Source organism: Piliocolobus tephrosceles, chromosome 20, assembly GCF_002776525.5.
Source record: "Piliocolobus tephrosceles isolate RC106 chromosome 20, ASM277652v3, whole genome shotgun sequence".
Classification (NCBI taxonomy): domain Eukaryota; kingdom Metazoa; phylum Chordata; class Mammalia; order Primates; family Cercopithecidae; genus Piliocolobus; species Piliocolobus tephrosceles.
Genome location: NC_045453.1, coordinates 2,534,706 through 2,561,843, shown reverse-complemented (window position 1 = coordinate 2,561,843; position 27,138 = coordinate 2,534,706). Strand labels below are relative to the sequence as shown.

The following is a 27,138-nucleotide window of genomic DNA, read 5'->3' as shown; positions in this document are numbered from 1 at the left end:
TGTAAGTCTGTCTGGTGGGGATGAACCTTGGCTCCCCAGCCTGCTCACCACTCAGGTCTCCTCTCTGAGCCTCAGTGTCTTCATCTTTAAAGGAGGCAACAAATAGCTCCTCCCCCATAGCACTGGTTTTAAGGAGACTCTGGCACAACTGCTGGTCTCTGGCCTCCCTCTGCCTCCCTCCTGTCTCATCAAGAGAATCATTTAGGCCAGCAGCATGGCTAAGAGGGGTGAGTACCCTTCTAGGAGTTAGCTAGTCTGAGTCACACCTGAGCCACTGGCTGTGATTGCCTGGGCTGGGGAGGCACCACCTGGAAACTTCCGTGCCTTTGCCTGTGATACCTGCACAATCAGAATAAAGCCACCTTCCCCACCTATGTTCAAGGGTTGTGGGGAGCCCTGATTGCTACATCATCTAGGAGGGAAATTAGGCAATATTCTCAAATATGAAAACACACATATCCTCTGGCCTAGGAAAGTCACGTCCAGTTGGAATTTCCCATCTAAAGAGGGTGACACATGTATAAGGTCATCCACTGAAGGATTGCTCTAGTAGCTCAAAGTTGGGAATAAATTACATATCCATTGACAGAAGACTGTAAAATAAAATTTGATATTTCCATTAATTGGAGTATTCTGCAGCTTTAAACAATGGAGCAAGCCTTTATGTCCTGATATGGAATCTCCATATGGAAAGATAGGGTGTACGTTTGGGAGAAGTTTTCCAATCACCAACAGACTTTAGTGTCTGCATGTGAGGTGCATTGTGAACCTGTGGGAAACTGATGAAAAGAGAAATGCTGGCTCTCTGACCTGTGGTTCTGTTTGAGGAGCTTTTATTGAGCACCTATGATGCACCCGGCTCTTCTATGGAGACAGCATCCAACACTGGGGAAGGAAGGAAACTGCCTCAATTCAGACATGGACTCTGGCTCCAATTCTGTCAGTAATTGGCCCTGTGACCATGGACAAGGCCCCCGTCATGTCTTGGCTTCAGTCTCCCATCTGTAAAGGGGGTTGGGCTGGATGGTCTGAAGGTCCTTCCTGTGCTGACGTTCCAGAATTCAAGAGTGAGGACGAGGCTCTTGAGCCTCTAGCAGGAAACCCCAAATGAGCCTTGCTGCTGCCTTATGTGGGGAACCCCTAAGTCACCCAGTTGTGGGACCTCTTTCCTGAGGTGAGGGATGTTCTGAAATGACGCAGCTCTGCTCGGAGCCCATGGTGACTGTGTGACTCAGTCCACGAATCCCACAAGGGTTTCCCAAATGGACCCGCAGCAAATGCTAAACTTATTGGCATCTCCTCCCACCAGGCCATCAGATTTAACAGTGAATATACCTTCCAGGAATCTTCCCCATGGGGTGTTTCTGAAGATTAAATAAAGAAAAACACGATTTACACTCTCCATGCCCTGGATGGATTTCTCTTCATTAGAAGGGAAGAGAATGTAAGCTTGGTGGGGAAGTGCTTTGGGCTGTTTCATTCACTGCTGTTTGCACAGCATCCAGGGCAGAGCCTGGTGCACAGTGGGGTCTCAGTGAGTGCCTGCTGCATAAAGAAGAGACTGGGCCACCCTGAGGGGGTAGCCTTCTCTGGAGGCAGAAGGCAAAGTCCAGACCTGTGCCTGGGCAAGTCACTCAAATTGTCGGTTCCCTCGTCTGTTAAGCCAAAGGGCTGGGTCAGACTGGAAAGACAAGAACTGTAGAGCCACAGACTGGGGATGCCGTCTTTTCCATCATTTACAAGCCATGGAGCCTCGAACGACTACCATGACATCTCCAAGCCTCAACTCATGTGATCTGGAGAAGGGGTGACATCAGATCATGAAAATGAGCAGCCACCACCACACCTGATTGTTGCTCTAAGAATGGATCATGTAATTATTGACTTATTGTCACACACCAGGGGACGAAGGAGGCCCGCACTGTACTCACCACGCACAGACAGCTCAGTGCCTGCTCCAGACTTCAACTCCACGTTGGGGCTCCCTTTCCGGAACTTCACACAGTAGTAGGTGCCGGCATCTGCTGGGGTGATGTCACTGATGCGGATGGAAAAGTCCATGTTGTTTCTCTTTGTGGGGTCTGAAACAGGTGTTACCCGGGGGAAGTGGCCTTCTTTCTGATTGTAGATTAATTCGCGGCCTGGTCCAGCTCCTCTGAACCACTGGATGGGCCCCACAGGGATCAGGGAGGTCACAGTGCAGTTCAGAGTGGCCGACTCTCCAGCTGCAACTGATATGGACTTCTCAGGCTGAATCACCTGCAGCTCCTCCTCACACAACCTTCCTGGAAAGGAGCACAAAGCAGTCATTTTTTCATCCTTATGTGATCCTGTGTGTTTCCCCAAGTGTTTATCAATGACTTTCATTGACTGGGTGTACACTAGGAGCAGGTCTTGAGCTCAGCCCACTATGTGCATTATCTCATTTAAGCCTCACAACTGGCCTGTAACATAAGACTGCAATAGAAGTGAGGACACTGAGGCACAGAGAGGTTCACTTTCCTTTTCCTTATTTTCTTTTCCTCTTTCTGTTTGCTTTCTTTTCTTTTCTTTTCTTTTGTTTTCGAGACAGGGTCTTGCTGTGTCTGCTGCCCAGGCTGGGGTGCAGTGGCTCAATCACAGCTCACTGTAGCCTCAACCTCCCAGGCTCAAGTGATCCTTTTACCTTGGCCTCCCAAGTAGCTGGGACCACAGGTGCGTTCCACCATACCTGGCCAATTATTGTATTTTTTGTAGAGACACGGTTTCACCATGTTGCCCAGACTGGTCTTAACTCTTGGGCTCAAGCAATCCATCTGTCTTGGCCTTCCAAACTGTTGAGATTATAGGCGTGAGTCACCACGCCTGGCCAAGAGGTTCAATTTTAATGTAGAGCTTTGGGTTGAGGACCTGAGTAGAACTATTGAGCCCTCCTTGAAAGTGCCATGTTTTGCCAAATATGGCCTCCAACTGTGGCTACATGGAGTGTGGCACTTTTTGTATTGCTGGATTGGGTGGGGCCCTGTGACTTCTTTAGACCCTTGAGTTTTGAGCAGAAGTGATGGGTATAATTTGTGGGTTGTACATTCAACTGCAAGAGCCTCTATGGATCAATTTCTCCCTTTCAGAGACCCACAAGGCTCTGATGGGGCCTGCTCCATTGCCTGGATGCGTGAATGACCGTTGCACACAGAACTGCCAATACATACTGAATATGTAGCTTTCAGTAGAAATACAACATTGTTTTAAGCTCCCGGTAATTTTTCACCCATAGCATAATCACATTACCTAAGTTTCCTAATACTGATGTGACAAATTACCAAAACTTAGTGTCTTAAAAGAAATGTAACATTTTATAGTTCTGGAGGTTAGAAGTCCAAAATAGTGTTACTGGGGTACAATCAAGAAGAAATGATAAAAGTCAAATACACAAAGATAGAGAATGAAACAGTGGTGACTAGGGGTGAACTTGGGGGAGGTGATGGGGAAGTCAAAAGATACAAAATTGCAGTAAGTCTGACAAAGAAGTCCAGAGAATAAATTCGCAATCTGAGGGTTTTAGTTAATAATGCTGTATTGAATTCAGTATTTTTGCTTCAAAAGCACATTTTAGGTGCTGTTGACATAAAACACATGCAGCATAACTATGGGAGATGATGGATGTGTCCATTTGCTTAACTTTAATAATCATTTCACTACATATACATATACTTATATGAAGGCATCATGTTTTACACCTTCCATTTCGACAATTTTTAAAGAGCTTTCAGCAGAGCTATGTGTCTTCTGGAGGCCTTTCCAAATTCTAGAGTTTTCTCATATTCCTTTCTCACAGTTACATATTCCCACCACTCTAACCTCTTGCTTGCATCTTCACATGCAAACATCCTGGAATACAAAGATGTTTCAATGTCCTTCTCCAGGAATTAATCTCCTTCCTCCTTCTTATAAGCACCCTTGTGATGTATTAGCTCTACTCTGATACTAAACCCAGATGTTAAAATCACTGTCTTAAAAATGCTGAGAGGTAAAAGAAATAACTGATGAAGAACTAAAGGAATATAAATGTCTTAACAAAATGAGAATGTAAAAAAGAGAAATTATATGAAGAAATGAAACAAACTTAGGAATTGAAAGTACAATAACTAAAAGTTCACTAGAGGAGTTCCATAATGGGTATAAGCAGGTGGAAGAATAATCAGAAAACTGGAGGATGGAATAATTGAAATTATTGAGACTGAGGTATGGGTGGAAAATGGAATAAAGTCTAGAGCACAGAATCTAAGGGAACTGTGAGACACTATCAAATGTATCAACATATACCTTACTAGAGTTCCAGGGGGAAAAAAGAGAAAAAGAGAAAGGAATAGAAGATTATTTGAAGACATAGTGGGCAAAAATCTTCACAAACTTGATAAAATACAGGAATCTACAAATTTAAGACACAGAAAAAACAGAAGTTGAACCAAAAAATAAACTCAGAGACCCACACTAAGACACATTATAACCCACCTGTTGAAAACTAAAGTTAAAGAGAGAATCCTTAAAGCAGCAGGACAGAAGCGATTCCTTGTATACAAGAGACCCTCAATAAGATTTTCACCTGAGCTCTTATACAAAGCACTGAAGTCCAGAAGATAGAGGGATGGTAAGTTCAAAACATTAAAAGAGGAAAAACATGTCAGTCATGAATTCTATACCCAGCAAAGTGTCCTTCAAATACAAGGGAGAAATTAAGATATTCTCAGATAAACAAAAGCTAACAGAGTTCATGACCACTAAACCTTACCTACAGGAAATACTAAAGGGAGTGCTTCAGGTGGAAATGAAAGGATGCTGCATGGTAACTCAAAGTGGTATGAAGAAATAAAGATGTCCAGTTATGTGTATGTTTTTAAAGAATCATTCTTCAATATCCCACAAACAAGCTGTGAGCACCCTGCCCAGGTGACCAGGTAATCAGTATTTTAAAGCTGGTCCCTGCCACAATTCCTCTTCTTGTCCTCCCCTACTGTGACCTAGTGACATTGAAACACTCTAGTAAAACCTATCATGGTTTTTGCTTGTGTCCCTCACCTTGACTCCCAGTAAAGGCACTTGCCCAGGAATCCCATCTCTCTTGCCTACCCATCTGCTTGATTGAGCCTGCTCCTTGGGAGCTCCTCCCACATGGCTTCCTTCATGGCCTGCCCTTCTCCCTTCTCTAGGAACTGTGAATATGCCTCTTCATATGAACTTTTCATGGCCATGCTAGAGTGATCCTCCAAGATTCAACCAGCAGGAGTCACTCTAACATTTTCAATAGTAGTGGCAATGAGGATGGGATCATTCTAAACTCGGGTGGAAAGTTCGTAGGAAATGCCTTTGACTCCTCATGACTTACAGAATTGCTACTCTGATTGGCTCCACAATTTGAGAAGGCTTTTTACCCTGATGACTTTCTTGTACTATGCTACGTACAGCTTTGTGTTGCCTTTTGGAGTGCTGCCATGGCTCTCCATCCTGAAGCAAGGATCCTGTTCCAATATCAATAATGACATCCACCTTTCTTCAGGAGCACAAGTAGATATAACATTGGTAACACCTCTTCAAAGAAGATTCATGTGATATGCATATTAATGTCACATAATCCAGCATCTGTAAGTTTTTTTTGAGATGCCCGTGGCAACATATTTACAAATTTTACTTACAAATTAAAATCAATGGGTACTCCTGTTAGTGTCTTTTAATGAATTAACAAACAAAAATATCTCTTCTCTGTGGAGTCTTCGGCGATGTCTTTCATGCCTCTTGGAGTCTCTAGACCACTCATGATGGCTATATATTTCCTCAGGGCCTTGATGCAAAAATAGTGTTCTTTGTGGCCTATGCTATACGCCATTAAAACAACTGACTGGTTACCTACTAGAATCTCCTGGATTGGAGTCCAGATTTAAGGATAATATTCTCCTGTTGCAAATCATTAACCATAAATTGTCCCACAGGCCAGGCTCTGCTCATCTGAAATGACATCCATTGAAATTTAAACTTCCACTACAACACAAAATTAAAATCGCTGCCAGGTACAGCTGCACACCTTTTCTGTTGACAGTTGGCATTATTACTACTTGGTTTGTTGATGCAACAATCCTCAACCAAATACTAGCAAACTGAATTGAACATCATACTAGAAGAATTATACAATACAAGCAAGCGATATTTATTTCTGGAATACAAGGATGTTTCCATGCGCAAATGACCAACAATGTAATATATATATTTATAGAAGAAAGAGAAGAAACACATGATTAACTCATTTGATACTGAAGACCATTTGACAAATTTGGAGATCTTTTTATGACAAAAACCAATAAAATGAATATATGAAACTTCTATAAAATAATAAAAGTCATGTACACATACTTTATTTTCACTTATCACTGTCTAATATACTATTTTATTTGCCTATTTATCATGTATATTGATTACTGTCATTCTCCCCAGTGGAGACAAGCAACAAAAGGGCACGTACTTTTTCTTTTTCATTCAACAATGTTCTTTGTTAGGTCCTGGCACATAGTAGGTATTCGTTAAATATGTGTATAATGTGTGAATTGCTCAGTGGAACATTTTCCCAGGAGACTAAATATTGTATTTTAAGTGAATTGCTTTTATGAAATTTGCCAGAAAATGTGTTTCCCATGTGGGTGAATTGGTGAAAAAATATTGAGTTGTATACACGCAGAAATCAGAAGAGTCAAGGAGAAGAAAACCACAAACCCTCTTCACATCACATCACCTTCTCACCCTCATGAGCAGCACCTGCAGAAATTTCATGGAATAAGATCAAGACCAAAAGTGTTTGAGAAGAGCAATGGTGAAACCTGCGATCTCTAGAGTCAAAGTGCCTGAGTTCAAATCGTAGCTCTACCAGTTACCCAATGAGTAACCTAGGAGCACTTTGTGCTTCTGTTTCCTTATTTGTGTTGGAGAGTGAACTTGGATATAATGGTTACCTGAGGTCAGAAATGTAAGCGATTTCCCACAGTATCTGGCTCATGGTGGGTATTCAAAAATTGTAAAGTTATTACTTGGTAGATTTCCTGAGGCTTGGAGGCTTCAATGGACATTAGGTGATGATATGGATATGGACATGGATATGAATATAATGATATATATAGATAATATAGGCATGATTCTCTGTTACTTTTATCCCCTTCTTTCTTCTTCACCCCTACCATTAATAGAAGAGCAAACTCCAAGAGAGGAATGCGCAAAAGTTCTGTTTTGAGGGAAAGTGTATTTTACTAAGAAGTCTGCTTACCTGTTGCTTAGCTTAACAGATTCGGGGATTTTCAGGGGTAAGGTGACTGAGGTAGAAAGGAGGAAGAATGACTGGGCAACAGAGAAAATCAAACATCTCTTTAATGTGCTTTCCTGTAGACTAAAAAATGAGTTGAAGATTACAGTAAGGGAAGTCTAGTACTACTACTGCTCTATGTTTCCACATGATCAAGTTAGATTTATCCCAGGAATTCAGGGATGGTACAACATTCATAAATCTCTAAATGTGATACACTATTTCAACAGAACAAGGGACAAAAACCATATGACCATACAACACAGGCAAAGAAAGCATTTGACAATATTTAACATTTTTTAATGATAAAAACTCTCAAGAAATTAGATATCAAATAAATGTTCCTCAACACAATAAAGGCCATACAGGACATATCCATAGCAAACATCATACCCAATGGTGAAAAGTTGTCAGCTTTTACTCTAAGATCAGGAATAAGACAGAGATGTCCACTCTCAAGATCTCTATTCAACATATAGTATCAGAAGTTCTATCCAGAATAATTGCACAAAAGAAGTAAATAAAAGTCATTCAAATCAACAAGGAAGAAGATAAATTGTCCCTGTTTGCATATGACACTGTCTTACATAGAGAAAACCCTAAAATCTCTAAAAACTCTTAGAGTCAACAAACAAATAGGCCACAGATATAACATATGAAATCAATGAGTAAAAATCAGTAGTTTCTGATTTACACTTATAGCAAATTATTGGGAAAAGAAATCAGTAAAACAATTTTATTTACAATTGTTACCAAAAAGGGTAAGATAGCTAGGAATAAACTTATTCAAGGAACTGAAATACCTGCACACTGAATAACTATAAAACCCAGATTAAAAAAATAGAAAACAAATAACAGAAAGATACCCATGTTTGTGGATTGGAGAATTACTATTGTAAAATGTTCATACTACCCAAAGAGATCCACAGATTCAATTCAATATCAGCAAAATTTCAATGAAATTCCACAGAAGTGGACCAAACAATCCTTAAGTTCATATTAGCCATAGAAAACCATGAATAGCCAAGGCAAGCTTTAGCAAAAAGAACAAAGCTAGAGGCATCACACAGCTTTATTTCAAAATCTTCTAGAGTGCCATAGTAATCAAAACAGCAGGGCATTGGCACAAAAAGAGACATATGGACCAATGGATCAGACCAGAGAGCCCAGCAATAAATTCACACATTTGCACTCAATTGACTTTTGACAAAAAGGTCAAGAAGACACAATGGGGAAAGGTCAGTCTCTTCAAAAAGGGGTGTTGGGAAACCTGAATATCCATGTATGGAGATATGAAATTAGACCTCCATCTCATGCCACATACAAAAATCAACTCAAAATGTATTAAAGACTTCAATGTAAGATCTGAAACTGTAAAAGTACTAGAAGAAAAGTTCCATGATGTTGGTCTGGGCAATGAATTTTTGGATACAACCCCCAAAACACAGGCAACAAAAGCAGAAATAAATAAATGGCACTACAACAAACTAAAAAGTTTCTACACAGCCAAGGAAACAATCAACAAAGTAAAGAGACAACCTACAAAATGGGAGAAGATATTTTCAAACCATACATGTGACGAAGAGTTAATATGCAAAATATGTAAGGAAGTCAAACAACTCAATCATAAGAAAACAACCGGAGTAAAATATGAGCTAAATAGTCATTTCTCAAAAGAATACATTAAAATGGTCAGCCAACATATAAATAATATCCAACCTCACCATTCTTAAGATAAATGCAAATTAAAACCACAGTGATCTATCATCTCACACTTGTTAGAATGACTGTTATTAAAAAGATGATAACTAGTGTTGGAGAGTATGTGGAGAACAGGAAACCCTTACACACAGTTGGTGGGAATGAAAATTAGGCCATCCATTAGTGAAAACAGTATGGAGTGTCCTCAAAAATTTAAAAATAGAATTATCATAGGATCCAGCAATCTCACTACTGAGCATATATCCAAGGGAAATGACATCAGCATGTCACAGAGATATCTGCACTCCCATGTCCATTGCAGCATTATTTACAATAGCCAAGACATGGAATCAACCTAGGTGTGTATCAACAGATAAATGGATAAAGAAAATGTGGTCTACATACATACACAATGGAATTCTAATCAGTTGTACAAAAGAAGGAAATCCCGTCATTTACAACAATATGAATGAACCGGGATGGTATTATGCTAAGTGAAACAAGCCAGGCACAGAAAGACAAACACCGCATGATCTCTCTCATATATGGAATCTAAAAAAGTTGAACTCAAAGAACTAGAGTAGAATGGTGGTTACCAGGGCTAGACAAGGGGTGCAGCTGGGTAAGTATTAGTCAAAGGACACAAAATTTTTGTTCAGACAGGAGAAATTAGCTCCAGATATCTACTGTACAATATGGAGTCTATAGTTAATAAGATGATTTATATCCTTCAAAATTGCTAAGTGCATAAATTTTAGGAGTTCTCACCATAAAAATTGTCAGTGTGTAAGATTATGCATATGTTAATTAGCTGAAGTTAGTCATCCAGAAATGTACACATGTCATAACATGTTGTACATGAGAAGTGTACTTTTCTCAAATCAAAATAAAAAACATTTTCTTAAACTTTAATTGAAATTAAAGTTGGAGAAACTGATAAAAAATGAAATCTCATGTGTGTGTGTGTACACACTTACAATCACTTATATGTACACATGCAGGGATCTCTAACCCCCAGGCTGTGGTTGGGTACAGGTCCGTGGCCTGTTATGAACTAGGCTGCACAGCAGGAGGTGAGCAGCCACTATGTGAGCATTATTGCCTGAGCTCTGCCTCCTGTCACATCAGCAGCAGCATTAGGTTCTCATAGGAGTGTCAACCCTATTGTGAACTGTGCATGTGAAGGATCTAGGTTGTGTGCTCCTTATCAGAATCTAACTAATCCCTGATGATCTGAGGTGCGACAGTCTCATCCCAAAACCGTCCACCCCACCCACCCACTCTAGGTCCTTGCAAAAATTATCCTCCATGAATCCAGTCCCAGGTGCCAAAAAGATTGGGGACCACTGCACACGTGTGTGTGTGTGTGTTGGTATCTGTTATGGGCAGAATGTGTCCCCTAAAATGCATGTGTTGAAGCTCCAACCCTAGTACCTCAGAATGTGACTGTATTTGGAGACAGGGTTTTTAAGAAGCAGTTCAGTTAAATGAAGTCATTGGGGTGGGCCTTAATCCAGTATGAGTGACAGTCTCATAAGAAGAGGAGATGAGGACACAGACACACACACAGAGGGAAGACCATGGGTTGAGACACAAGGGGGAGATGTCTTCTACAAGCCAAGGAGAAAGACCTCAGTAGAAACTAATCCTGCCAACACTTTGATCTTGGACTTTGGCCTCCACAACTACAAGGAAGTAAATGTCTAGTTTCAGCCACCCAATCTGTGGTTCTTTACTACGGAAGCCCTAGGAAAGGAATATAGGCCCCAATAAGCAGCAAATGCAGAACTTCTTAAAGAGGAAGAGGTGACCGAAAAATAGGTGGTAAGACTCAAGTCACAGGGGAGGAAGGATCACGGGGGAACACAGGACAATGTAAGGAGCACCCTTAGGGAGGATGGTGACTGAACATCCCTGGGAAACACTGCACCTCTGCCCAACTCAAGAAGGCACCATTTCAGACTTCACTTCCTCTGGGTGTTGAATACAGAAGGCTGGGTAAGGCTGGGTCTGGAGTCACACAGCCCTCTCAGGCTGTCTCTGAGCTTGCTCTGTCCTTGGGTAGGTTGTTTGGCCCCAGAGTCTCAAGACTGGTAAGGATTTAAATAATGATTGTTCTGTGTTAGTCAGATGAAATAGATCAAAATGTAAGTAATTGTGGTGGTGGTGATTCAACCATCCTGTGACTCTGGTAGCCAGCTGCCCCTGGTAGCCAGTCGCTGATCCACAGAGAAAGTGCTCAGCTCCCTGATTTCCTGCTCTGAGGCCCCATCTTTGGCCTTCCTTGGCAGCACCTGTGGTTGTATGGAATCCCCAAAGGTCCAGGGGCAGGGCATTGCCACGGCAGCAGAGAGAAAGGGTTCTAGCCCAAGGCAATGCTTACCTGTGAGTCCCAGCAGTAGAGTCAGCAGCAGGAAAGGACCAGGAGGGTGGGGCCAGGAGGCTGCGACAGGCATCCTGGAGACCTCAGGAGCCTGCTCTGTTCAAACGTCTGTAGTGGGTTAGATGTCAGGCTCTGCTTTGAGGAGAGAAGACAAGCCCTGCCTCCCTCGATTCAAGAGGAAGTGGCTATGATGGATTGGGACAATAACTTGCTTTTAGATTGTAACATAGAAATCAGGCACAGTAGGCAGATACAAAGCACAGAGTTACTCATGCTCCATTTTCAGGAGAATCAGACAGGCTGAGCAAAAATAATGCTCCCTCCTCAACTGAGGCCTGTGTTCTCTCCACATGGCCCCCTTCCCCATCTTCAGGTCTTCTTGGTGATTTGCCAGCTGAGGGTCTTGGGTCAAAAAGTTCTGTGGTTGTGATCTGTGCCCTAAACTCTCCATCTTAAGACCCTAGGATGTGGTTGGCTTGTTGCTTCCTTCTGCACCAGCCTCAACCAAGTGCTATTCAGCAAGGGGCAGCAGGAGGGATCACAAGGACCCTCTTGATGTTGGAGAGGAAACAGGTCTGCTTTTGAAATGATTCTTTATTCTAACTTTTTTTTTTTTTTTTTTTTTTTTTTAGACGGAGTCTTGCTCTGTCGCCCGGGCTGGAGTGCAGTGGTCCCATCTCCACTCACTACAAGCTCTGCCTCCCAGGTTCACACCATTCTCCTGCCTCAGCCTCCGGAGTAGCTGGGACTACAGGCGCCTGCCACCACGCCCGGCTAATTTTTTGTATTTTTTGTAGAGATGGGGTTTCACTGTGTTAGACCGGATGGTCTCGATCTCCTGACCTCCTGATCTGCTCACCTCGGCCTCCCAAATGCTGGGATTACAGGTCTGAGCCACCGCGCCCGGCTATTCTAAGCTTGTACTGATATAACTGGCGAAACGTAGCCCAAATTCAGTCTAATCTGGACTTTGGCACTTTCATGGGCCTGAATCCAGTAGAAGAAATCATTTCCCGACTTCTTCCAGGAGAGCCAGTAGTTTTAGTTTAGTAAGGATGTGTTTTGTGGGGTGAAGTGAGGGTTGTGGGTTATGGAAAAAGGATAGGGTTATGATTGGGGGAGAATATGGCGGACAGGTTCCTGAGGCCATCACATCAACTTTAATATCCTTTGTTCTGCACGGAGGACCTACAGGTTCACCACTGTGTTCAGATGGGAAATGGGGAGAGAGGAAGTATAATTGCCCTGACCAAGAGGGTGTACTAAGGTGTTGGGGAAGTCATTGCACCCACCTATGCTCAGTTTTGGTCTCTAAACTGGGCGTTATAAGTATTTCATTGCAGTGTTTTAGTGGCGATTAAAGGAGATAATGACTGTACCATGCCTGAAACCCAGTAGGTTATTATTGATGCTAATGGTGCCAGGTGAAGAGCGGGAACTCAAATGGTGCTTTTGAATGGATCCCTACTGCATGGTGAGTTGCCCACCAGTGGCTTTCTCCCAGCAACCCAGGCCTCCTGAGACCCAGATTATATGATGTACTTGGACTATCCCTGCCACTCTGAGATCAATTGTTTTCTCTTGGATTCTCTGCATCCTGCTCCTTATAATCTACAAATTAATTTGTTCTCTCACTATTCTCAGCTGTGTGACTTTCAAGAAGACACTTGACTTCTCTGAGCCTTATTTTGATTGTAGGTAAATGGAAGTTATAACATGCACCAACATGCACCTTGTAGAAATGTGGTAGGAATAATATAAACCATAATGAGTGCTTGACTCATAATTAATTTTAACCAAAAAATGTGGCTATAATTTTTTTTTTATGGGAAGGGTTCACTGCTTTCCTGCCACAGTTGTGCTTTAGAAAAACCACCTTGTTAGGAGAAATGGTTGTATTATCTATGACTAAGAAAGGCCTGTCTGGAAGCCTCCCTGTCACCTGCTGGGTTTTAGGTCCTTCATCTGTTATTGTCAAATGAAAGTGTAAAGGTTATCATATTCTCATTCAAAGTTCTGTTCAATGTGGCACATGTGCACAGGTGAAATCTTCCCATCCTACTCTATACCAACAAAAATGAAAATGAAAAAGGATAAAATTGTGTTAATCCATGTCAAATTACACTTAAAAACAAGACAATCATCTTTGTGTGACGTGAAGGAATAGTAGCAGTTATCATTTACTGAGGATGTTCTGTGCCCCAGAAACGGTGTCAAGCATTTTATGTCAGTTACCTCATTAATTCATCACTCTGACTCCATCAGGTAAGCACTGCTATTAACCCACCTCCTTTCACAGGTGAGGAAACCTGAGGTACACAGAGAGTAATGGATTTCCTCAAGATCACTCAGCTTTTAGAACTAGAGCATACGTTGCCACATGCCACAGACTTCACTTTTAATGTTTGCACTATGACATCTGTCATATGAAAGGAGAGACATCCCTCAGGAAGAAGCAGAGAAGAAGCCATAGCCTTAATTAGGAACAGCCCCCACAGTGAGGCTGTGGCAGGTGCCATGCTCCAGGAGGCCCTGATAACTCCATCACATGGGGTGGGGCATTATTTCTGGAAAGACAGCAGCGCAAGAAGGAATCACTGAAGATTTGGGAAACAGTAGCACCATGAGAGATAGCTAACCAATCCAAGAACAACAATAACTGAAAAACATTAACAGCAATCAAGAGAAGTTCACAATTGAGAACATACGAAAAAATAAAATATAAAAAGGTCTTTAAAATTAGTATACATAGTAATCTTATAAAGATAGCAAAAGGGAAGTAAATCCATAAAACAACATCAGGCATGTATGAAACAGGAATAATCAGGCATGAAGTAACAGGTTTCTTGGAGCAGTAACCAAAAAAGAGACTTTGGAAATGAAAACGTAATTACTGAGGACAGTTTTTAAAAATGTAATAGGTTGACTAGGTGACAATATATACGTAAGTAGTAAGTTATTGGGTTGGGGGATCATGTGGGGTAATCCCTTAGGATTCAGCACAGACACACCTAAAGAGAGTAATGTAAATAGCTGTAAATATAGGAATAACAAAAGATATCTCACAAAACGTGGCAAAAAAGTTCCCAGAAACAACTGAGGAGTTGAGCGCTTGCAGAGAGGGTGGCGGTGCCCAGGGCTGGCTCTGAAGGCACAGTAATGATTATACTGAAGATATTTCACTATTTGATTTAGAAGGGTAGACAACTAATAGACCAAGGAAATCTAAACTCAGACATCCAGTGGCATCACTTTTTCTTTAATTATTTTGAGTCAGTGCAATCGCCATCTATTTTCTCCATGAACTGCCCAGAAGTAGCTTTCTTGCCTGTGTGGTGACAATGATCTCTTTGTCAGGTGGCTTTTGCGCAGTGAAGAATGTCACCGGCAGAGTAATGATTGGACTATGTTGGTGGAATCACATTGATGACAATGGAAAGGGCCATTGGGCATTTGAGTCTTGGGAGGCATCCTCTTAAGAGAGTAAAACTGTCTTAGAGGCTGAAATAAGAATCTTCTGGTTGGGACTAATGGCCTGTCCATGCTGTGAGTGATATTTGCCTTTAGTGTCTGATTTGATTTGGCTCTGTGTCCCCACCCAAATCTTATCTCAAATTACAATCTCCACTTGTCAAGGGAATGACCTAGTGGGAGGTGATTGGATCATGTGAGTGGTTCCCCCATGCTGTTCTTATGATAGTGAGTGAGTTATCACAAGACCTGATGGTTTAAAAGTGTTCGGCAGTTCTCCCCTTACTCTTTCTCTCTGCTGCTGCCATGTAAGACATTCCTTGTTTCCCCTTCACCTTCCACCATCATTGTAAGTTTCCTCAGGCCTCCCAAGCCATGCAGAACTGTGAGTCCATTACACATCTTTTATTTATGAATTACCCAGTCTCAGGTAGTTTTGTTTGTTTGTTTGTTTGTTTTTGAGATGGAGTCTCACTCTGTCACCCAGGCTGGAGGGCAATGGCATGATCTTGGCCCACTGCAACCTTCGCCTCCTGGGTTCAAGCGATTCTCCCACCTCAGCCTCCTGAGTAGCTGGGATTATAGGCACCCACCATCATGCCTGGCTAATTTTTGTATTTTAGTAGAGACAGGGTCTCACCATGTTGGCCAGGCTGGTCTTGAACTCCTGACTTCAGGTAATCCTCCCACTTCAGCCTCTCAAAGTGCTGGAATTACAAGTGTGAGCCACTGCACCCAGCCTCAGGTAGTTCTTTATAGTAGTGTGAGAACGGACTAATACGGTGCCCTCTTCTCCTTCAGAGTAAACACTAGACATGATCAGATTTCTTAAATAGAGGGAGAAAGTTTATGTGTTTTATGATGTTGGGGCGCAACCTAAGAGATTCTTGACTCTGAACCTTTTAGATCTCAGTTTATGTTGCAACAAAAAGCGTTGGCTTTTTCTCACTTGATAACTTTATTTGAAACAAATGAAAGTAGTTTTCATATTAAGTTTTTATTTTCTTTCCAGCACTGGGGGCTAGAAAGTGTGTTGTCACTACAAATGTCCAAATTTATTTAATGGTATACAGAGGTATGCACAAGGTCATGTAATATCAATATATCCCAAATTAACCAAAGTGTGTTTATTGATATATGTAATGAAGGCCTTTGTTATTTGATCCATAGAACGTAGGATGTTCTTAGTGTATCTCAAAACTTTATGTGTTTACATATTATTTCTGTAGATTGTTTTCAGAAGCAAGTTTTGTTTCCATGGTATGAGTGAGCACAATGACTTATGTGTAAATTAGAAATAATTGTCAATTTTTAATATGTACTTCATGGTAAAATTTCTTAGACATACACAAATGAGTAAAAACCAAATTTAGTGAATTGGTATTACCTAGTTTCTAAAGTTTTGTTTATTTTCATTTGTAAGAAGTCATTTACTTAAGGCCCAATTAATATAAATGAAATTATCATAGTTTGTGTTTAAGAAATACTCAGAAATTGTGCTGTTCTATTTATTTTATAAGAGGGTAACCAGATTTTACTTTGGAACCTCCTGGAGCTCTTTAATGCTCTTTGACCTAATGAAATTTATCTTTTATTACTAAAAACACATTATCCTTATATTTTAATGAGAAGAATCATTTACATACTTCACATAATGGGTAAAGACATTTTGTTTCATGAATCTATATTTTTTCTTACTATAATGAGAATGTTATAGATTACGCATTTGTATTAATGGTATTTCTTAAAGTAGTAGATTTAATTATAAACCAAACCAACCTAGAAACTATTGTAGGCATCTGTAAATTGTGTTGTAGGTACTATAAACTTAGTGGAGTTTCTTAATCAGGATATTATGTTGTGAATACATTTGTACATTGTTAAAATATATTTCAAGATGTTTTGCTGATTTTAACAGGTGTCTTTATTGGAGTGGTAACTTTGAAGGTGCAAAAGTTTATATTTGTATAAAAGTCTACTGTTTACAAAGCAAAAAAGAAAGAAAAACCCAGAAATATTAATATCTAAAGATACATAGTTTAAGGTAAAACACACCAGTGGTTGAAAGAGGAATATTTCCTTCCATGAAAATAGCAATTGGCTTGGAAGGCTTGAGACATAAAGTTTCATGCCTCCAAAAATCATAGTTTGGAATATAGGACTCCAAAATTGATACAATAGGCGAGGTGCAGTGGCTCACACCTGTAACCCCAGCACTTTGGGAGGCCAAGGCGGGTGGATCCCCTGAGGTCAGGAGTTCAAGATCAGCCTGACCAACATGGAGAAACCGTGGCTCTACTAAAAATACAAAATTAGCTGGGCACAGTGGCGCATGCCTGTAATCCCAGCTACTAGAGGGCTGAGGCAGGAGAATCACTTGAACCCGGGAGGTGGAGGTTGCAGTGAGCCAAGATTGCGCCATTGCACTCCAGCCTGGGCAACAAGAGCAAAACTCCATCTCAAAAAAAAAAAACAACAAAAATTTTTTTTTTTAAATTGATGCAATAGTGTCAGAAGATGGCAGGATTTGTGCTTGGAGCAGCAAGTTGCCTTCCCAAGGAAGGAACTGTCAAGGAGTTCTCAAGGAACTCTAATCCTTCAATAAAGATATGCTAGATCCATCGATGCTTATTCAAGTAAAAAATTTTTGTGGAAATCACATGCAGAATTCAGTTTCAACTTTAGGTTGACTTGGTACAGCATGGATAAAATTTGAATGTTTGAAAGAACTGGGAGCCTGGAATCCGTGAGCTAAAATTCCCCCGTCATTTACCATATTTCACCCTGACTCACGACAATAGGTGCAGATGACCAGAGAAGACTTTGGGACACATGAGGAACTGGGAGCCCATGGATGCTTCCTCCAGAAGACTAAAGATTAAGACTGTGGGCTTAGGAATTAAAATTTCCTAGTCTGAAATCAAGCTCTACCAGCTCCCAAGTGTGTGACCCTGGGGATACTATTAACTTCTCTGTTTCTTGAGTTTCCTCAGCTGTAAAATGGACATAATAATCACACCAACCTCATAAGATTGTTATGGGAATTAAATGAACTAATATATGCAAAATGCCTAATAATACCTGACTGTGTCCCCAAACCTAGATATTCAGTTTTGCTATTATTATTATAGATATTAGTTAGACATTATTGTTATTAGGTAGAGTTTTAGTAATAGTAACAATTTTAATAAACAGATCCTCTGCCCTCAAGGATTTATGATGCAGTGTGACAACCTCGGCCAGTGTCTAGGGGAGGTGGGGGTACCATGGTGATGAGCTGAGGTCATGTGCTTAGCCCTAGAATCATGGGTGCTGAAGTCGTGTGCTCAGCACCAGGGTCATGGTGCAGCCATGGCCTCTGGGGGAATCACTATGACTAGGGCAAGGTGCATCCTAATTAGAGCCTACATAGATGCTCATAGAAAAAGTGCTCCAAATCTTGCCTCATGCTGGGATAAGAGACAAGAAAATGCTCCCAAGTGGAAATCTAGAGGAACAGGTGAGATGGACTGAGAGGGAGAGGAGACATCACATAGAAATACATCTGTGTAGAGCAGGCTGCACACAACTGTGAGTCCTACAAGCAGAGGAGGTGGCAGGGCCTGTCCAGGCTAGCTGGGACACAGGGCTGGGGATATCTGTCTGAATGATCGTCATGAAGAGACCTCAGACTCTGTGCTCTGCAGGGGAGGAGAAGCCCCGCCTTGCCATGATGCCCCAGGAGGGAAGTTGCTGTGGGAGGAAGAGGCCATGAGACTGGGGCCATCCTCCATTGTGAAAGAGGAAGTGGACACAGTTGCCACTGCTGGGAAGTTGCTGACATCTGTGCTTGGGTTTCCCAGACCTGGGAGCCTTGGACAGTACTGGAGAGAGGTTGACTGCCACGGAGCCTGCTCTATATCCCAGAGACTCTCATCTCATGCCAGGGGTCCCATGACCCTTCCTAATTTGAGAGCTCAGACCTATAGGGTTCTGTAGCCAAGGATTGAGCTTGCAGCTTCAGAGACCGTAATTCCAGGTGTGGCACATTTGAGGGCTTGTGGCTACGGAAGCCTTTGGGGATGGAACCAAATCTCCTGGGTGACCCCTACAAAAAGTCTGTCAAACCAACATCAAGTAACAAGCTGAGCAAATCAAAAAACAACAACTCCTCTTAGATCTGTCGGAGAAATGAGGTCACAGGGCAAAATTAGAGAGACAGACAGGGTGATATGGAGAATTACAACTTCCTGAATTGGAAACCTCCACGGGAATGACTGCTGAGGTCAGAAAACCTGCACCATGAATGGTGAATTGTTGTAAGTTCAGTGAAGGCCAGTCTGAGTTAAAAACTCAGGAGAACCCAGTCATGGGAGCTCCCACACTTCTGCGAATTTTACCCACAGCAGCTTGATTGGTCCTCACAGTGAGTATGAGAGAAATATTCAGTAGGGCTTCCTCAAGAGGAAGGGGAAAGGGCACCATTTCAAAATATACCAGTGTTCTCATCATCTTATGCTTGCTCCACATCAGAAATATACAAGAAGACAAGCACCGTTCCAACTATCCTTGCTATGTTTTACAAAGAAATAATAATTTAATCCTCAATGTTTCTAATCCTTTGAATTACCATGAACTAAATATTTTTCCCTTCTGTCTACATTTGCAACTGATGTATTATATTTTCTAATATTTTGATAAATATCATGAGGATCACAGAGGAGTCATTATTTTCCCCTTTGGATGTAGAGTTGCTTTCCAGGGTCTCAGTATTTTCAGTCATTTTCATAATCTTGCACTGCCATGCAAAGTAAGGACTGCTCTGTATTTAGTATAATATATGTAATAATATAATACAGTGTTAGGGAGAAAAGCTAATCAAGTTAAGAGACATTGGAGTGCTAGGGTGGAGAGGAAAATGGATATTTTATGTAGCGTGGTTTACAGAAGTTACCTTTAATAAACTGAAGGACAGAAGAGAGTGAGCCATGCAGCTGTCGCGGGGAGGAAGCCGAGGAATGACAGGATTTGACTTTTCCAAAAAATAACTGAGGCTGAAAAATGCAATCCAGCAGAAGCTCTGTAAGTGGTCCAGGAGGAGACGATGCTGGCTGGGACTATGCAGGAGTGGTGGAGGTGAGAGGTGTGCAGGTTATGGGTACAACTCCTTTGTGTGCCGGAGCAGGCTGGGACTGGCTCAGGAGAGCCAACTGTTAAATTTTCAGGAATTGTGTATTCTAGTTGTTAAAGTGTTAGAAGCTTGAAATGGGCCATGTTGGGAGTATTCACCCCACAGAAATTGACAAACACTACAATTCAGCCTTCTTTTTTCTTTTGAAGAGTCAATTGTCAAACACTTACCATCTCACCAGGGGACGTAAGCATTTTGAAGCAGAACTGAATATGAGGTATAAACAAAGAAGAAATCGAGAAGGACTCCACGACTTTAGGACTGTCACGATATTTTTACCATGAGCAACAGATCTGGGAAGGTTGCAGGATGATAGAAAAACTAGTGTTTCCATCACAGAGAGAGGAGGGAGAGCTGCTTTCTTTCTAGGTGTGAGGAGTAGCACACTGTCTTTGTCCATGTGTGTTGCTATAAAAGAATACCTGAGGCTGGGTAATTTATAAAGAAGAGGTTTATTTGGCTTTTGGTTCTGCAGACTGTACAAGAAGCATGGTGCTTGCATCTGCTGCTGAGGAGGGCCTCAGAGTGCTTCTACTCACAGTGGACAGTGAAGTGGAGTTGGCATAACATGGGGAGAGAGGAACAGAAAGAAAGAAGAGGGAGCTGCTAGGCACTTTTAAACAATCAGATCTTGTGGGTACTAATAGACCAAGATAGCACCAAGTCATTCATGATGAATCCATCCCCATGACCCAAACACCTCCCACCTGACCCCACCTCCCACGTAGGGGATGAAATTTCACATTGAGATTTGTAGGGGAAAAATATCCAAACTATATCATATCTTTAAACAAAGAGGAAGGAGAATCATTTTTTCTCCTTAAAACCAGGATGAGTGTTAATTTGTATTCAGCAGGCAATAGAGAATCTCAATAAGGCTGGGTAATTGAGTAGGCAGGAATCCAGAAGGTAGAATAACTCTTGAGAATCTGAACTGCAGTTTGTGGCTTATGGACAGTCCAAGACGATGGAGGAGAGGTGTCCTGATGGGTTTAGATTTGGCGTGTTTCCCACATCCTAGGGAGGTGTCATGAGTCACTCCCCAGAGCCCCATCCCATGGCCTCTGCTCAGGACCATGAATGAAGACTGCTCTGGAGAATCAAGGACTCTGCAAAGGAGCAACAGGAACCTGTGGGCAGGAAGATGTCCTGGGAGGGGAGGCATTTGGAGCTGAGTCTGGGGAAGCTTCTCACCAGCCCCTTCTCTCAGTCAGAGCCCTTCAAGGAATGAAGGAGGCAGCAGAGACTGGGGGTCCCATGAGGCAGGGGAGGAGGAAAGGAGCTGTGGATAACATGTCCATATTTAATCATCTGCTCATCATTTAAGAAACATTTCCTGGGAGCCTGTTATATTCCCGGTGCTGGTCTCCTTCTGGGATGCCTATTGCAAGTGGACAGGCAGCCCTGAGACAGGACTCTGCTGGCTCAGCCCTCTTCCTGAGTCCTGGTGTCCCTTCCTTCATTGCTTCCACTCAGGCATAAAGAGGGTCAGAATGGCTACAGCCCTAAGAGCTGCCCATCTGCGGTTTCTCAACATTACTTGACAGTGGGGATTCCTTTGGGCCCATGGAGTTCAGCATCAAATAATCTAGAAATGGCCTGCAAGGGACCACCCACTCAGTAGCCCCTGATTCAGGCTCCTCATCTCCTTATGGGACCCCTGGGGTGCTGTCAAAACATTTGAACACCCTGGCTTATGCCTCCTCAAGCACCCACATACTTACTGGGGTTTGGGAGCCTCTTAGAAGGTTCCCTGAGCGTTCTGAGGATGTGGAGGGAGCTCTGTCACCTTCTCTAAGCTCCACTGACCCTGATGCTGCATGATATGTGGGCTGGGCCCTCCTGCTGGCCCTGCCCTTTTGGGGCAGCCCTTGGTCAGGCCTCCATCCCCCATACTTACAGTCAGGCCTTCTGCTTCCAGTAGACATAGATGACAGAGACACCAACCACCAGCAGCACCTTGGGGCCCAGGAGGAGAGCTATGAGAAGTGGAGCAGTGGGAGCCAGTACTGGGCCTGGAAATCAGGAGACAGGAGAAGTTAGGAAGGGGCTACCCAGGATGCCATCCCAGAGGACCCCACTTACCCCATCTGAGGCTACCTGGGACTGTCACTGCTCCAAATCTTTGGAAACTGCATCTTACCCTGGCTGCCTTAGCTGCAACATAAGGCAGAAGCCAGGGAAAGAGGTTCCTCATTCCCTTACCCTGTCCCAGGCTGCCAGGCTGTCCTCCCGGAGGGACAAAATGGACAGAATGTGTACTCACATATTCATATGTGTGGCATCTGAGTCCCTCACTTGATCCTCACAAGCCTGTAGGGCAGGGTTTATTATTCCATTCTGACGGGGAGATTGAGGTTCAGAGAATTTAGGGAGGGTCACAAGGTTACTTGCATCCAAACTTACGGAAGCCCATCATTATGTCCCTTAGGATGATTCCTGAGACTGTGTCCTTTTGAACAAGACAAGTCCAATTTTGCAGGGTCATAGGAACAATTACGAAAGGGCAGGTAGGGGTCATGAGTATAACCGAGTACCCCCAGTTTGCTAAGAGGTAGTTTATTTTCTCTTTGTTTTCTTTCCCGTTTCCCCCTGCTCCCAGTTTCCTACTTAGCCCTTCAGAAATGCAAATATAACCTTTCACCTACCCCTCACCAGATATTCCCTGCAGGGCAAGTTCTTCTGTGTGCTCTAAGACAGATCTCTCCTGGAAAGTTGGCACACCAAAGCATACCCACCATGGAAACTTCACCTCCAGGGCTAGCCTCCAGACTTTCATCCACCAAGAGGCATATGGAAAGCATGCCCCCTTGGCCACTTTTACAACTGACTTCTGCCCAGGATGGCGCCAACTCAACTGTCAGGTAGCTAAGTCACCAGGCACTAGCAGAGGGAACCCTGCCCTTGGTCCCATCCCCATTACCTTATGAAAGTGTCTGCTTTCTGCTCCAAAGGGGAAGTGGCACATTTAAAGGCAGGACACTTGGTGCCCTTTCCCCAGCCTAGCTTTGGAATAAATTCACTTTGTTTTGTATCAGACCTCACTCTCCTTGATTGGATTCTACATGCAGCAAGCAACTAACATGCTTTTTGTTTATATGAGGATGGCTTCAAAGTGAAAGATTTGCAGGCTGCCCTGTTTAGCCCCAGCAGTGAGGGTTCAAAGTGAAAGATTTGCAGGCTGCCCTGTTTAGCCCCAGCAGTGAGGGGGGACCCCATGTTTTTGAGAGCTGGGGAGGCCCTTGAGGGGCTGGGCCTAATATACTGTGTTGGATAGAAAACACGCTGGTAAGTCAAAGCATGACTCTCTTGCTTGGAAGGGACTCAGACATCAAGCTCTCCTCGACCCCAGAGTGGGTGCCATCTGAAACCTCTCTGTTGGACAGACAGTCAGGTCTGGGGGAGCACACATTTGGATTCTTTGCATTTTTACAATGAGCATTTTTTTTGCTGTTAAAAGCAAACAAATGAAGTTATGTTTACTTCTGTTTTCATGTATGTTTTCTGGGAAATAAAATGGTGCTGATGGGTCCTTAAGGAAGGAATGGAGATCTCAGCATCTGTGGTTGGAATGTTGGAGGCCAGCAGTTCTCAGCTGGGTGGCTCTCTGGAACTTTGTCTCCCTTGAGGAGAGTTGCACTCTCCAAGTTCACTCCTCCTTCTATGGAGCAGCCCATAGAAAGATTGGCTGAATTGAAAATAGGAAGGCCACGCCGCTCTCCTCAATTAACACAACTCTAAGGGACTCTCTCAGCCCTTGGCTTCTTTGAAGAATCATCTGGGTCTTTGTCCTGCCTGCACTGTGGCTCAGCACGTCTCTTTCCTACACTTCTGCCCTACTCCCTCAGGCATATTGACCCTGACAGCACTCTAACATGCTTCCTGAATTCCTGTATCCACCTCCAGTTGACCTCCTAGCAAAACTGACAGTGGAAATGGTCTGAAAAGTAGACTCTAAAATGTAAGTTTGGAAACTGACCGCTCATCATGATTAGCTGGCAATGAGGACCCCAGGGCTGGTAGTGAGTGGAGCTAGGCTGGCCCTGGCTTGCAGCTATGGTGCAATTAATAAAACTTTCACTGGCAGTGAAGTAGGAAGGAAATTCCTTGGCATCAGCCATTTGAAACTGGATTGGGAAATGGTAGTTATGAGGACTAAGATATTTGATGGGCTGTTGCTGGGCATCAATTCTTTGGGGAAAGATGATGAGAAGCTAAGAGTAACTTATCTTGAATTAAGGCTCAGTGTGAAAACCAGAGGACTTCTTGGCAGCAGTGTAGATTGTTATCTCCTGGAGCCAGAGGGCAGAAAGAATAGAAGATTGGGTTCCGGATCATTATAAGAGTAGCAGAACCACAGAGGTGGATGAATCTCAGCTTCAACAGGCTGCTGTGCTGGGCTAGGGCCCTGATGGGGAAGTTGCGGGACCCTGAGATGTGGGAGGGAACGTTTGGGTCAAAGAACTTTTGATCATCAGTCATATTCTGGGTTTCTGGGGATAGTTGGAGCAGCATAACTAATTATCTCTATAACCTCCCCAAACCAAAAGAAAAAGCAAAAAAGGAAAAGTAAGTTTTGCACAAACCTGGCTCTGAGTATTACTTGAACAAAGAATGCCAAGCTGCAAAATGACTGTGGGTCAAAAGAGAACCTTCACCACACCCTAGTGCACAATCTCACTAGGCTGCCACACTGCTGGTGCAACACATCACAAAAGGCATCTTGCATGTTGTGTACCAGCCTAGACAACCTAACACGCATTTCCAGCCATAGCACTTGAGCAAGGATGCTACATCCAGCACACTGAAAGCACCCAAAAATGGCAGCCCTGGTCGGAGCTCCACTGAGTGGATGGAAGTCTAAAAAGCAAATTCCGCTTCAGACAGATGGTGCAGATTCATCTCTTCCTGCTCCTCCTCGAGAAGCAAGACTAAGAACTCTGGAAATATGAGGAGCAGGCATAGGAGAACTTCCAAGGTGAAAAAGGAAGGCAGACTGGTTAGGGACCTGAGGACTGAGGAACAGCCCTGAGGCCAGGTACCTGGGACCCATCCCCTCAGTATGAGCTTCCAGCCATAGAACATGACCAAAAAAAAAGACACAGAAAAGAGAAAACGTCTCTATTCAATAAAATAAATCCCCACTTCAAGAAACTACAAGAAGTAGAGCAAAATAAACCCGAAACAAGCCAGAGATAAGAAGTAATAAAAAGAGAAGGGAGCAGAAAATTAGTGAAATTAAAATATAAAAAAATACAAAAACCAACTGAAGCAGCTGATCCTTTGAAAGGATCAATAAAATGGGAAAAATTATAGCAAGGTTGATGAATAAGAAAAAAGAAATGGCACATTTTAAATATCAGGATGAAACGAGGGCTATCACTACAGACCCTGCAGACATCAAAAGGATCATAAGAGATATTATAAACAACTCTACACACAGAAATATGATGACATAGATAAAATGGACCAAAAACTCTTTGAAAAGCACAAGTTGCCAGATCTCACCCAATATGAAATGAATAATGTGAATAGCCCTAAATTATTGAGGAAAGTGAATTCATAATTTCAAAGTACCCCAAAATATTCTTGAGGTACAGATACTTCATAGAAAAATACTACCAAACATTTAAAGATAGATTAAAACCAAATTTGGTGCACAGAAAAATGGTTACAAAAGAAATTTGAGGAAATTTGAATGTATGCTACATTTTAGGTGATGTGAGAGAATTATTTTAACAATTTTATGAAATTTAACGGTATAAAAATTTCACATTTTATTAAGTTCATAATATTGTTTTTGTAAAAAATGTCCTCAATTATCAGATCACCCAGTTGTGGACTCCTCTTGCAACTACATGGGCACACATAACTGGGTGAGGAGTGGACGTGACTATGCACCTTCCATACATCTCTGATTATAGGGGACATTGTTGTCCTCCACTTCCTGTCTCCACTCTTCCAGCGGGCAGGGACATGGACAAATGAGCGACCCAGCATTGACCCAGTAGATAAAGCCAATGCCATAGAGTATGTGGGAAGGAACCTGGGCCTTCTAAAAGTCTTCTGGAATAGAGACCCCTCCTGGTATTATATGAGAGGGAAATAAGATCTATTTTGGTCATAGATGGGGGAACACTGGCCAAATTCACATCCTTGGGACATTTTGTGTCCCAGCAGAAAGGGAACATTTATCAAACTAGCATAAATTTGCATTATAGGCTGGTAGTGACCCTGTCCTCAGGACCTCAGACTTACCTTGATTAGTTTGGACCAGTCATCTGGTCTAATGCCTTGATCTAATTGTCTTCAATAATATCCCCTATTGCTTCCCAAGTCCTGGTTTCCCCTTCTGTAAAACTCCAGACTCACTGGATGGTTGAAGCAGGAAAGGAGATCATAGATGAACAGAAATTTGCACATAATAAATCTGCAGAGAGCTGTTGTGATTGTTATTAGTCAAATATCATCATCAGGACCCAAATGAGGCCCATGCTTTTACCACTTATGGTCACCTGGGGGCCTTGTCCGGGCTTAGACTCCACATGTCTTTCTGAAATTCATACAGCAGATGCGGGAGTCTGCTGGGGGCAGGTCACAGATATGAATGGAAAAGTTTAGGAAGGAACAGACAAGGCAGAGGTCACAAGGAGTAGGAAGGAGACAGGGTGGCTGATGAGAAACGGGAATGTAATAACTGTCAGGGGTGAAAAGCAAGATGCAGAATGCGACAAACACATGATCCCTTTGCCTCCTTTCTTCCTCATTCAGTATACATTTATGTCAAAAAGTCTGTCAGGTTGTACCTCAAACTCTTAATAGTGATGACTCTTGGAGGGTGAGGTTTGGAAGAATGATGCTGACTTTAAAATTCTACTTTATATTTATAGGCTTCTAGCTTATTTTGTGACAAACATAAATATTAATTTTAACATCAAAGAAAAAGATAAAATTTAAAAATTTGAAGTAACCTTACCAGAAGTGGTATCTGAGCACTGTTCTTTCTGGTGGGCTGAGACCTCCAGGGCATGGCTTTTGCTGACCGCTGGCTGTCCATCATGCTCCACCTGGCAGGTGAGCACCACACCATCCCTG

At 42.6% G+C, this 27,138-nt stretch overlaps 2 protein-coding genes across 9 annotated transcripts in view; both read right to left on the bottom strand.

Moving 5' to 3' along the window:
• Window positions 1–11,992, bottom strand: part of LOC111548096 (signal-regulatory protein beta-1-like) — a 47,330-nt gene extending 35,338 nt beyond the window's left edge. For 2 of the 6 annotated variants that reach the window (XM_026455227.1, XM_026455228.1), the window contains exon 1: window positions 1,932–2,071. Coding sequence is in view for 4 of the 6 variants with exons in the window: in XM_026455225.2 (XP_026311010.1) it covers window positions 1,932–2,285; window positions 11,403–11,475 (427 nt within the window). In the remaining 2 variants the exon portion in view is untranslated. Of the gene's footprint in view, window positions 1–1,931; window positions 2,286–11,402 lie in introns of those variants that run through there. The other 4 variants (XM_026455225.2, XM_026455230.2, XM_026455231.2 and 1 more) reach the window with 4 other exon arrangements.
• Window positions 11,993–20,476: 8,484 nt separating this feature from the next.
• LOC111548097 (signal-regulatory protein gamma) overlaps window positions 20,477–27,138 on the bottom strand; it is a 113,757-nt gene continuing 107,095 nt past the window's right edge. The window contains exons 1-4 of one of the 3 annotated variants that reach the window (XR_003309634.1): window positions 27,020–27,138; window positions 22,310–24,335; window positions 21,944–22,058; window positions 20,477–21,325 (exon numbers count right to left, since the gene is read on the bottom strand). Coding sequence is in view for 1 of the 3 variants with exons in the window: in XM_026455232.1 (XP_026311017.1) it covers window positions 21,946–22,058; window positions 27,020–27,110 (204 nt within the window). In the remaining 2 variants the exon portion in view is untranslated. Of the gene's footprint in view, window positions 21,425–21,943; window positions 22,059–22,309; window positions 24,336–27,019 lie in introns of all 3 variants that reach the window. The other 2 variants (XR_003309633.1, XM_026455232.1) reach the window with 2 other exon arrangements.